Genomic DNA, 13,708 nt, shown 5'->3' with positions numbered 1-13,708 from the left:
TTTGGTATGCTAGTCTGGACTTCAAGGAAGAAGTCCAAGTTAGAAAGTGTACTTAGTAATTTGAAGTAGTGAATGTCATTGATTGGATGAAGTTACTGAATGTGAGTGTTGAGGAAGAGAAAGGCCCAAGGAAGAATCTGAAAAACATCAACTTTTAGAATAGCAGTGGAAGCAGAGATGGAGATTAATGGACCATGGTCCTAGAGGGATGGAGATAGGGGGAATGTGGTCTGTTCTAAGCCGTGTGAATTAATGTTGCCTTGCTAGTGAGTGCTTAAGATTCAAGAAAAATAGTGGAACCTTGAATTTGTACAGAATTCTTTATCCATCTTAACAAGAGCTATTTCACCAGAATGGGCTGGGACAGAAGGCAGAGACAGGAAGAAGAAGTGGGGAGGAGTATGGACTGTGTTTCCTGCAGCACTGAATCCTGGAGAGAGCAGGCATGTGGGAAGAGCTGGCTATTGGTCAAAGGAGCCTTTCTTCTTTTGCAACAAATAGAGAAGCAGAGAGTAAGTTAATGCAAAGATGAAATTCTTTCTACCTCTTTATAATTACTCATTGAAACCTGAGTTATGCTTATTAGCTGAAAGTTCTAACAGTGCATGCTTCCTTCTAAGGTTTCTATTAATTGAATGAATTTATATTTATCTGACAAGATTAAAGCACATCTTTAAAGAAGGATGTGTGAAGAAGGAAGTGAATAAAGAAAGAGTGAATAAAGAAAGTCATTAAAACTTCAGTGGTGGTTCAGCGATTAAGACATCTGTCACTCCAGTTGTTGCCAGAATTGACCTGGTGACCTGGCTGGCCAGGCTGCTGTATGCTTTGTTCCATTTCTTTGGAAGCACACACTTGGCCAAACGTGTGATATTGCAGAAAATTAAAAACCTCTCTTGCAGGGCACACCAGTGAAAGCCAGTACTCTCATTGGTTCTGCCAGTTATCTTTATTGCTGATATTTAAAGATGGATAAGGAAACCAACACTAAAACAGTAATGAGATTTGTAGTTCAAGAAGATTATATTCTATCCCCATGGCTCTTGGATCACCTGAAGTGTAGACCTTGACATTTACAAGAGTGTTTTTATACAAAATTAAAGCAAATAAAGTTGTTCCATTTTAACCATACAACTAAATAGTAAGAGTGAAACTTAACATCAAGCAGCAGTGGTGGTTTCTTTTTTTCAGTGTGTAGAACTGAAAGTAGTGCTATAATAACCACCCCTAAGGGTATTTATGACCTTTGACAACACAGAAAGAAAACATTTATAGTCTGAAGCCATGTCTCTCTGGTATTGTAGAGTAAATGGAAAATATAATCTGGTTAACAAGCTGTATTTTGCGCAAGAGAACAAAAATTTTACAGGATTCGGACTTTGCTTTCTCCAAATCTTACAGAAAATAAGCAGTTAAGAAAGCAACAATAACCAATTCTGTAAGATTGAAGATGAAAGTAAAATATTAAAAGTGTAAAAGTATCTCAAAACATGTATACATAAATTTTTTTGAGTATCTCGGTTGTTTTATAACCAGAATAAAAATAAAAATACATTTTCTTGGGCCCATAATAGTAGATTATATTGTGAAAGCAAAATATTCACCCCAGAAATGTGTCTTGAGTACTCACTCACTGTAAAAACTTAATCTAAGAATATGAGGTATATCAGTTAGCAAATTCAAACAAAACCCTGTTCTCCTATGGCTTACAGGAAGACTCAGACAACACATGTACTTAGAGAAGTAGTATGTTAGCTAGCGATGCCTGGTAAAGAAAAATAGAGCAAGGTAAGGGGACTGAGAGACTGGAGATGGCAGAGTGTACCCAGAGTTGCAAGAGACCCAAGCCCATGGCTGCACTCCGGCCTCATGGCTATCATCTGGGCATGGAGGAAAGTCGAGGCAGCTTCCGAGATGGATGTGTGCTGGCCAGTAGCGGCCTCAATCAGAGGGAGCTGCCGAGCTCCAGAGAGGTGAGCATGAACAGGGGAGCAGTGTCAGGAGAAAAGTGTGAGGACACAGACATCGGACCTTGCCTGAGTGGCTGGTGAGGAGGAGTAATGACCAGAGAGGTGACATTTTTAAATGTATTTCAAAGACACTCTTCTAGCCACATGCAATAATCCAGATAAGACATAATGGGACTTTAAAAATGAAAGTGATAGGAATGGAATAGATCAGAAATAAACATGTAAGGCTGTATTAAATTCCCTCTCTCTCACTGTTTAGGACTTAAAAGGAAAATAGAATATTGTGTTGTTTTAAGAATCCCCTTTTTACCCACATAGCTAACCAGCAGTCTGAGGCAATTTTTTTTTCTACTTGTGTTCCAGGTTTTCTCATGGCCACTAAACTACCTGTTTTCCATTAGTTTTCCAGATTTCGCAGGCTCAATAATGATCCTCACAGTTATCTCAGTTTAGGGCTAGAGATATAGTTCAGCAGTTTAAGCACCTGCCTGGCAAGTACAAGGTTCCAAGTTCAATCCATGTACCACAAAAAATAAATAAATGAATGAATCTCAGGCTTATCCCTAGAACCTGTGAATGCCATTGTGTTTGCCAAAAGAGACTGTGCATGTGTGATAAAGTCAGGGATCTTGAAATGGGAAGATTATCTCATCTTTTCTGTTATAGTAGCAACAGAAAACTAATATGTAGATCTGCTGCCCACTTTTTTACCCTTCCCCAGGCTCTAGAAGGCCAGCTGTGGTATCCCAGGGCTGACCCAGAGCTGCACCTGTCTCTGGGTTTCCAGGAACCAATACTTCTACTTGCGTTCTCAGACCAAAGTGTCAGAGGTTACCATTGGGGAACACTACTTCTCTTGTCACTTCCCACATCTTCATAAATATAGGTTCTTTGGGAATGCTCTTCATCCAGTTTGAATCCAGCAGGCCAGGGACCTGGAAGTTGCCCCTCCATCCCAACAGCCAGTAAATAGCTGAACAGAGAGAGGAACCATTCTGGGAGCCATCAGTAAAAGGTTACTGGGCGGGCTGCTGCCTGCAGATTCGATGTGACAGTCCGGCAGACGCAAAGAATCACGACTTACTGGAGCAGAAATCCATGAGCAGAAACCGCTTCAATCCTATTACTAGGATTGAAAAGCTTGAACCATAACTGATTAATTGTTGCATTCTCAGTGTGGGTAAGTTTGAGAATAAAAAAGAACCAAGGACCCCATTCATTCACAGTCCCTCACACTTTTGTAAGTTGTACTTCTGGGAGATCAGTAAGGCTCTCACAGTGAATATCAAATAAAAATCCCCTCATGTTGACATCATGGGAGGAGAAAAGGGACCCCTTTTTTACTATGCCAAATCATTCTGATCTTCTTAACAAGGCCTGTTCTCAATAGAAACTACTTAACCAAAGCCTAAATGTTGGGGCTTTTTTCAGAGTTTAAAGAATCTGGAGAAAGGGAACTTGCCCAACTCTACCTCCCTCCAGCCATCCTGTCCCTGAAAGAATGCCATGGGAACTAAAGAGGAGAGGACTCAGAAGCACTTAGCAAGTTCACAGTTCAGAGACATGACTCATAAAAAGGCAAAAATCTAATTATGGGACTATAGAATATTTCTCTCATTTCCTCCCCCCATGACCTACCACCACATTAGTAATGGCCAATTTACTGGTGTTATTTTTATCTTCTGTGTAAGCAAAAACCCATTTTAGCATGATGTGAAGAAATAAGCATCAGAACCAGACTCAACTAGGCATTTATTGTATTGAATGTAAATGTTAAAAGATCTAAAACCAATGTCTCAATTACTCTTCTCTCATTGCTAGGACAAAATGCCTGATGGCCAAAATTAAAAAAAAGAAAGGTTTATAGCTCACAGTTTTTGGAGGTTTCAGTCCATACTTAGCTGGCTCCAAGGCAGAGTAGCATGGAAGAAGACAGAAGTTCACGGTGGTGTAAAACAGCAGAGCAAAGGAAGGAGTAGCAGCAACAATGGCTGCAAAGAGCAAGTCTACCTCCTTTATATTGCATTCAGACTATGTGCCACAGGCTAGCTATAGCACTCTCACCCATAATCTCAACTGCACACATACCCATAATCCCACCGCTGGATCATGAATTAACCACAAACTCTATAACTCTGTCCCAATGACTGCATGAGGCTTTGGGGGACAAATATACACAAACCATAATATTCTGCCCCTGGGCCCCTGAAGACTCATACACATTACTTTATACCAAAGGCATTTTAATCCATTTCTAAGAGTTGCCAGAGTCCTACAGTTTTAGCATTGCTGAAAAGTTCAAGTCCCAAGTCTCCAAGATCTTAGCTGTGAGCCCCTGTACAAATGAAAAGTTGAACACTTGCAACATTCAGTGGCACAAGATAAACGTTACCATTCCACAAGGTACACACAGCAAGAAACAAAGCATTAGGACCAAACCAAGTCCAAAATCCAGAAGAGCAAACATTAAGTCCTATAGTACTATGTGGAACATACAAAGTAATCTTTGTGGCAAATTGTGAACTCCATGCGGCTCCACCCCTATGTCACTTCTGGTGTTTGGAGTTCCCATGGCTTCTCTCTTAGGCTGGCTTTGCTCCATCCTACAGTTTCCCTTAGATGATCCACGCTCCTGGATTTTCCAAACTTCTGGGGTTTCCACTGCACATTAAGCTTCTCACTCTCTGCTTCACACACTGCCCTCTCAGGGGCACACTGCCTGGCCTCCCAGGCCTTCTGAAATCTTGGTGATGGAAGTCTTCTCAACCTCAGACCTCTTGCATTCTGTGTGCACCTAAAATCAACACCATGTGGAGAATGCCAGGGTCTACTGCTAGCTGGAGCAGTAGCCAGGCTTTCTTCTCTCTTGGCTGTGGGGGTCGAGCACTCTGAGTCTGATTCTGAGGAACAAATTATCTATGCTGGTGCCATTTTGGAATGTGGCGTGGCTGCCACCACCATTCTGAACATGATGCTCTGCAGCTTTCTCTCCAAGGCAAAGTCCCTTACCCTTGCAGTTCTGAGGCTGTAAAGGGCAGATACCTATTTACTATGATGCTCTCAGGATATCTTTTCCATTCTCTTGTTCTTTCTTGGCAATGGAGATCCTCTCAGCTCTCTCTTTGCAAGCTACAGCTTTATTGGAGCTTCCTTTCTGGTCAAACTCACATTTTAAATCATCCTGCTGGGCTCTTTGCTCTTGATTCTCAACATATATCTGAGTAAAAAACCCTGTCATGGTTTGGGGGTTTTGTAAGGGAAATAATATAATACAGGATTTTATAACAGTACTTTATAATGAATTACCAAAAAATCATATATAAGAAATGCAAGAAATCTGTCCACATGCATAACATTAAAGACTCCTGCTGAGGACCCAGGTCCTAATATCCTGCATGAATCCAGCTAGAAACCTAGAGTGCATACCAGTATCTCCCACAAGTCCAACTGGAGGCCTAGAACCCATAACAAAGTCTCACGCAGGTCCACTTAACGGATCTGTACTAGACAGGCCCAAAGGTCAGTGGTGGAAGCTAGGAAGTCTGTGCCAGTGGGATGAAGGATCTGTGCTAGCAAGCTGAGGGATCTGAATTGGAGCTAGGAAGCAAAGCTCAAAGTAAGCACCAGCATTTCTCCAAAAGTACCACAGCCATCCTCAGCAACAGTCAGGTCCTGACCTCCTCCAAGCAATGGGGAAGGCTGAGTTCCCATCAGGAAAGCAAATATGATTGCTTCTCAGTCTTTTGGCTAAGATCAAGTGTAGTATCTGTTCTTCTCAGTTTAATATCTGATATGTTCTTTATCTGAAGACAATATATTAAATGGATTTTTGGAGCTAGGAGATGAAATAGGAGCTTGCTTCATCTACTCTACACATCAACCTGGTAGTGCAGGAAAGCCAATATGACAAGCTTCTCCATGAGGCTGAGCAGTGCACCATCTTCCCTTCTGGAGCCAGGAAGTGATGATCAAGATGAGGACCCAAGCTTCTCCAAAGTTCATCAGAAAAGCCAGGATGACAACATCCTCCAGCAGAACAGCCCAAGAGAACTAGCAGCCTCCAACAGCTCCAGCAGCTTCTTGGAACAACGTCCCTAGCAGCATTTTTTTGCAGCTTCTCCAGTTCTGCCTTTATGCTGCTGGCAACAACCCTCAGGTAGGCCTTCTGCACCCAGCACCACACTAGTTTAATTCAGCTGGGTGACCACCAGTTAGAAATTCAGTACAACCAGCAATCTAAATTTCCACTTTAGGAAACTAGAAAAAGAACATCCTATATGTTCAAAAGTATGCAGAAAAAAATAAAATAATGAAAAATAATGTAGAAATCAGAAAAACTAAAACCAAGAAATAAAAGGAAAAATAAACAAAAGCTAGCAGTTCAAAATAATCAATAAAATTAAGCCTCTAGCCAGGCTATAAAACAGAAGACAGATTACCAGTATCAGAAATGACAGAAGAGCTATCATTATAGATGTCATATTAAAGGATACTAGGAAAATATTATGAAGAATTTAATACCCACAAATGTGGTGTAGCCTAGATGAAAAGGGTGGATTCCTCAAAAGGCACATTCTCCCAACACTCACAGAGAATATCTATTAAAGAAATTAAAACAGTGAATGATGTTCTTCTAAAATAGAAAGCATTAGGTCCACATAGTTTCACCACTGAGTTCCACCAGACATTTATGAAGTTAATTATTTCTTTTTCTAAGCTTTTCTACAAGGCAGAAGCTGAAGAAATACTTTGTAACTCCTATGAGACCAGCATTACCATATTGCCCAAAACACAAAAAGGCATAACAAGAAAACTACACATCAGTAACTCTGCTACACGTATATGCAAAAACTCGGACAAAGTATTAGCAAATAGTCAAATAGCATACAAAAAGAATTCTACTTCAGTTAACTGACCAAAGAAACACTTCCATCAGACAATGGAATATTATTCAGCACTAAAAACACATGCACTATCGTCTTAAAAAGATATGAAGGAACCTTAAAAGGTATTGCTAAGCAATTAAGCCAATCTCGAAAGACTGTGAAGCCCTGCTTTTCTTATCCTTGATTAACAATGTCTCTTTCCCATGAAATTTGATACACATCTTCAGAATCTTCCTCTTCATATTTTCAGCTTGTTTATACCTCTGTGTTATCCATCTTTCAACTTGCTGCTTTCTTCTCAAGCTATAACCCTCTTGCTGTCAACTTTTCAAGAGAAATTCTGGGCTACAGAACCCTTTCTTATTTGTGTCATAGCTATCACTAAGTGAGTAAGCTATCAGTTGAAAATAAGATGCCCTACTTTTTATCCTGTTCAGTTGGCCTTTTAAAATTTCATCCTGTTCAGTTCTTGTGTGCCCTTTATCTACTTTCTCCTTGAAATTTTCTCCTGTGGGGCATTCATGACATCTAAATTTTTCTTCCCATCTTTATCATGGTTACTAACCCGTTATCTCCACCTCAGTGGCACTGTCATCTCCTTAGTGGAGGTGGAGAAGATGGAGACTTAAGAAATGTTAAGCATATTCAAACAACATAATTTGGTGATGGAGTGCATGTGGGAGGTAGAGAGAAGGAGCTGTCTTGGGATGCACAGTTAAGTTGATGACTCTGTCAGTGAAGCAGGAAGTGCCAGAGGAGCTTCAGATTTGTGAGCAGACACTATGCATTGCTTTTGGACATTTAGAATTTGCAAGCATTTAAGGCATGTATATTTCTCCACAACTGGTCCCTCCCCTGGCCTAGTTTCCTCAGCCTTCAACCTCATAGACTGTAGTGCTGTACCTTCTGGGCATGGCCTATAATCACTGTCTCTGGAGCACATGTTCTGCATCTGAGCCTCTGTAACTACTGTTCATCCGGACTAGACCACCTACCAGTCTTCACCCAACAAAAATACTCTGCATCAGTTGCTAGAGTCCTACTCCTACTTAGATACCAGAATTAAATGCAGAATCTACTAGGAGCTGTTCCCAGTTTGCCAGGATAAAATTCCCTAATACTTTTGTGTTACTTCAGTTTGGACACTAGTTATAAATACAGAAGTATTGTTATAAATACAATTGTGTCTATGTCTTATACTAGAATGAAACTCATGGAATAGAGGATTAGATTTTATTCTACTTACAGAATCCTCACAATACTGTAGTCAATGTCTTAAGTATAGCAAAGTCTCAAAAAATGGTGCCGATGTTGAACTGTACGCTTAAATTTAGATTTTTAAGTATCAAAATTTGCTGTTCTTGAAATTCTGTTTAATACTTGGCATTCAGCTAAATCTGACAAATCATTGCATGCACACTAATAAAGACATAAAAAATATCTAGATGAGTATGAAATCATGACTCATTGGCTATTCACTGATGTATAAAATTATGCATATAAACATTTGAATGCTCTGTGAGAAATTAGTTGTGTACTTCAAGAAGTGTTATGCTAATAAAGATTATTTAAAGATACTTTCTACTCAAACTGGAAGAATTACTTGTTTCAGTGAAACACAGATATCATATTAAGGTTATGATGAAGATTAAAGCCGCTAATTCTATTACATACATAGATCCAGGCCCAGAAAGATGAAAAAACTTGTTGCAGCAACACCACTTATTTAACTGAGTCCTGTGGAGGCTGGATGCAGAGACAAGCAAGGTTATTAGGGGCCAGCAGTGCACACCCAGTACATGGCCAAGTGCTGAGCCTAAAGCGCAGGAGGGGAGAATGGTTACATAGTTGTAGATCTGGGTCTAGTTCTAGGCCTGGGGTGGGGTTGTGCTGATAGGAGTTTGTGCAAATACAAAAGTACTACAAAGCATGAGCTTAGCTTGTAACAGAAGAAAGGTGTTCAACAATTTAAATAAGGAATAAGTGGTCTTATGACAAAGTATGGCATGGTATTGGGTTAGGTAGCTATGACAAAATTTACAAGAAGCAAACTTAAGGAAACAGAAACTTAGGTTGCAAAATGGCGCTAGAACACAAAATGGCATTGGTTTGGTGTTTCCATATCAAACAGAAATTATGTATAGGCCTAATTTAATGTGAGAACTTGCCTCTATCGTTGTGTTCTCTCTTGAATTTCCTGCAGTGGCTCTAGGGAATGAATTTGAGCTTAATTTTGAGAAGTAGTAGAATTGTGACATGTATAGGAGGAAAATAATTCCAGGTGGAGAAAACAGGATTAGTAAATAAAGAGCCTTCAAAGTCCTCAGCCTTCCAGAGGTGTTCTATGCGAGAGAATGGTGTCAGAAGGTTTGAGCAGGATCAAGAAGGCAGTGAATTCTTCACCAAGGAAATTTTAGATTGTGCTGTACAGAATGGGGAATTGCCTGGGGTTTTCATCATCACAGTAAGCAGATTTCTGGTCTTTGCCAAATCTACTCATAAGAACAGATAAAAAGTTCAAGATGTTTTACTTCATTTAGATAATTTGATTTTTTATCTATTTTCTTAAAAATAATATGAAAAAAATTACTATACTTATGCGGGTCTCTTTGGGGCAAGTTGATGATATTGATTCAGTTCACCTAATGTGGAAATGAAGTATGCAAATCCTGTACCAAAAATTGTAGAAGAATGCATGTGCCTGTACATTAAATTGACATTTACTTAGGGCCTACAAGGGTTGATCAAATAATAAAATGTGTGTTTAAATTTGTTTTTAAAAGTATAGTAAAGGACATAGTAATCCCTCTCAGGTAATCTTCCCCCACACATCCCATCATTCTTGCCACTTTCTGAAGCAGTTCTGGAAGTCTCCTTTGGTGAATATCTTCATGTGACATTAAAAATACAGAGAATGCTGCTGCTGAGTGCCATCCACCAGAGAGGCAGGCTCGTGGAAATACTACAGTGTGTTCTCAGCTACCTTTTTTACCCAATCTGGCAGTGTGCAACTCTTGGCTCTTCCCTAACATCAAAATGACCATGAAAGGTAAACACGGTGTGTCACCTCAGGACATCCAGGCAGTCATGACAGTGCACATAAAGACAGTTACAAAGGAGAGCTTCTGGAACTGCTTCAGAAAGTGGGGAGAATGATGAGATGAAAGTGTATGGAGTGAGGAGGCGTACTTTGAAGGGCACTGATTGCAAGGTATCTTTTAGTGTAATACTTTTTTAAAATTTAAATACCCATTGTATTTTTTCATCATGCCTCATATTATACCTTCATATTAAGCTGCTTATTCATGTGATAAAATGTAGAGCTAAAGACAGTTTCAAATCTTGAAATGCTAATTCTAGTAAAAGATTAGATATTATAAAATTTTCCACATAAATAAGTGCATAATTATTCATTATCATAAACTATTATGGAGGAGCCTAACTGAGAACTAGAATAAGAGTAAAACAAAATAAAGTAGGAGCAAGACACTGTTCTGAGCATTACTTATTATCTTCCTAACTATGTCTTCCACATAGCAGAAGGCTAAATTAATTTAGTGAAGTCCAGCTTATCAGTGTTTTTTTTTTTCATGGATGGACAATGATGTTGGTGTTGCAACTCAAAACTCACAGCCAAATCGAAGGATATCTTTCTCCTTTGTCATCTTCTATGAGTCTTATAGCTATACATTTAGGGGTGTGATCCATCTTGAGTTAACAGCTGCAAAAGATGGGAAGTCGGTGTCTCATAGAGAGAAACCCATTACACAAAAAGACTGAAATGGCCTAACCAAGATCTTTCTTCTCATGGATGCATAGTGTTGACAGATTTAAAAGATGTAGTATTTGAGGCCGACTGTGGAGAGTTGAAATCTCATCAGCCACATGGGGCGGAAGAGGAAATAAAGGCATAGGGCAAATAGTGAAACTACAGGAGATACAGAAGGAACAGGGGCAAGTCCAATTAAAGTATAAAAATGTTTTGTGAATGGGAATGCACATTAGATACAATGTCATTTGTCTAGTCATTCAACAGATATTTAGTTAGTACCTGCTATGTGCCGGGCCAGGCATTTTGAGTGTTGAGGCCTCAGCAGTGGATGACACTGGTGCCCCCTCTCACAAAGTTTACAATCTAATGAGAGGATGTGAGGGAGCAATATCTGAGAGGAGAGAGATAAAACTGGTAAAAATAGAACATGAAAAGGGCAGAATGAGAAGTTCTGGATAGAAGTTGCTAATTGATTTACATGGATTGCTCAAGAAAAATGACTGTGATCAGTACAGTATTGAGAGAGGCCTGTAGGTGGTGAAAGGGGATTCTGCAGATATGGGAGGGCCTCCTACTTAATAGGCAAGCACTCCAGAGCGGAGCTATATCTCTATCACTAATAAATATAATTTTCTAAGCAATTAGAAACCACTAAAGGTTTCTGAGGGGATGTTATGGTTCCTTTTTTGTTGTTGTTATGGTTCTTAATAATTTTGCACATTCTGTCAGAGAGAACAGCAAGTCCAAGTCTGTGAGATAGAAACATGCAAAAATGTACTGTCCAACCTGGAAGCCAGTGTGGGTGCGAAGAATGGAGTAGGATGAACATTGGGAAGAGATGATGTTAGAGAAATGATGGGGGAGATAGAGGAAGAGCCAGATGCACAGAGAGTCTGGTAGGCCGTGCTGAGACTTTGGACATTGCTTTGAGTAATAGTGTAAAGACAGGAATTTTGAGTAGAGGAGTGACAAGATGTGATTTACTTTCAAGGGCCCCTCTGGCTTCAGTGAGGAGAGGGCTGTGAGAAGTAGAGGGCCCTCTTAAAAGACTGCTGCTGCAGTAACAGAATGAAATATGTTGGAGGTGGGAGCGGTAAGAAATATCTAGTCCTGGATATGACATAATGACTGAAGGGATCAGTATCTAGATTGTATAAAGAATGTGAGAAAATAAAGAGCCAGTGATGCCTCTAAGATGTTTGTTCTGAATGATGGGAAGAATTCAGTTTATGATCCCCAAGCGTGAAATGGGGATCATGGGGGGTGGGCAGGGCTAGGTCCCAGGTATTCAGCAGTGTGGTTCAGAATATGCTAGGTCTGCCTGTTAGTCTCTAGTGAAGTGTTGAATAAGCACTGAGATGCCTGCATCTGGGGTTATCAGTGCAGGAGGAATGTTTGAGGCTCTGAAAACAGGAAATGAATGCAGAAAAGATGATTGGAGCTCAAAGAACTGAAATTTCTTTCAATTTTGAGAAACCTCAAAATGTGACAGAAAGATGAGGAAAAACCATAAAATACATATATACTCAGATGGAGACACCCATGAAGCAGGAAGAGAATCTAGAGAATGTGCTGGGAGCCAAGAAAAATGGAGGCAGTGGCTAAATGCTGCTGGTGGATTAAGTAAAATGAGGATTTAGAATTGACCTATCGCTTTGGCAACATGAAGGTCATCAGGTTCTTGAGTAAAAAAGTCTTGTCATGGAATGTGGCAATAGATGCCCAAAGAAACTTAAGTGTACATGATGGCTTTAGAGAGTTTATTTCCTTCTATAAAACAAAGAAATAGAACAATAAATGGGGGAGATTGGAAGCCAAAGGAAGGCAGTTTGCTGCTTGTGAGGTGATATAGCTAAGGTGAAAAAAAAAAAAATACAGCAACCATAGAAGGACCAGAGAGCATTGATGTCCATTTGAGAGGGGATGGAAGCTAACAGGGAGCTGGCCATAGGTAGGGAAAGGTCTGTTTATTATGGTAATAGATTGAATTCTCTTTCTTTTTTCTTTTTGCATGCTGGGATTGAACCTACAGCCTTCTACTTACTAGGCAAGCACTCCAGAGCTGAGCTATATCCCTATCACTAATAGATATAATTTTTTAAGCAATTATAAACCACTAAAGGTTTCTGAGGGAATGTTATGGTTCTTTTTTGTTGTTGTTGTTGTTATGGTTCTTAATAATTCTTACGTTCTGGTCATTCCTTTCCCTTTATATCAGTGGACAAGTCCAGATGCTTGGAAGTATGTCACAGATTAAACACTGAAAAGTACAGTTCTCAGAGTGGATATCTGGAAAAGTTTAAGCAAGCTGTTGTGTTTATCTCAACTTCTCTAGCCTTCACATTACATAAGGATGTTTATATTACTTTTGAAAGTTATCAACATGTTCTGCTCTAGAAATAAAGATAGTAGTAACTGAAATCCACTTTTACATACATTTAATCTTTTCAAAATTTAAGATTTGATATATTTTGTATGACTATTAAATTTTCCTGGATGATAACTTTTAAATTATCATACTTTGACTGCCAGTGGCCTACTACCTCAGTACTAGAAATCTAATAAATTCAAATCTTGCAGACTCACCACTTTTTAACACTTTAAATCATAGAAATTTATAGAAAGCTTTAAATTTTTAACAAATGTAGGGTATTTCTTGACAGAAATTATGGACCCTTTTGATAGTTCATATGTTGTGCTTTCTAGTGGAAAGGAAAAAAACAAACAGCAAAGACAAAATATATTGGGGTATTTTATAATGGCCTATAATTGAAGTTAGAAAGTTTTTATTCCATCTCACATGTATGTAAAACAACTTCTGCTCTGATCAGTAAAAATCTTTTAACTCAGAAATGGTTTTTCCCCACAGGCATGAACGTATTCATACCAAGAAAGGTAATTTCAACAGATCTTTAATTTCCATTCCAAAGGATGTAGATGATTTAGCAACCCTAGATATTTTGGATGAGGTAAGAATTGAGTTTAATTAAACTTCAACATTCTAGTGTGTCTAAACTTATGCAAATGATATGGACAAAGGAGTCTTTGTTTTTTTTTATTATTTTTCTTTTTTTATTATT

The 13,708-nt window shown here is 39.1% G+C and overlaps 1 protein-coding gene and 1 non-coding gene across 2 annotated transcripts in view; both read left to right on the top strand.

Annotated features, from left to right (window-relative positions):
* Myo3a (myosin IIIA) overlaps positions 1–13,708 on the top strand; it is a 180,483-nt gene that overhangs the window by 77,175 nt on the left and 89,600 nt on the right. Inside the window, 1 exon segment of the mRNA XM_004641883.1 lies at positions 13,498–13,597. Coding sequence (XP_004641940.1) covers positions 13,498–13,597 — 100 coding nt within the window.
* On the top strand, positions 5,698–5,887 carry LOC111812839. Its single transcript, XR_002818228.1, has one exon. It is a non-coding gene; the product is annotated as a U2 spliceosomal RNA (small nuclear RNA).

This window comes from Octodon degus, unplaced genomic scaffold (genome assembly GCF_000260255.1).
Source record: "Octodon degus isolate 3935 unplaced genomic scaffold, OctDeg1.0 scaffold00145, whole genome shotgun sequence".
Taxonomy (NCBI): Eukaryota; Metazoa; Chordata; class Mammalia; order Rodentia; family Octodontidae; genus Octodon; species Octodon degus.
The sequence above is the reverse complement of the archived record's forward strand: the minus strand, read 5'-3'. Positions and strand labels throughout refer to the sequence as shown.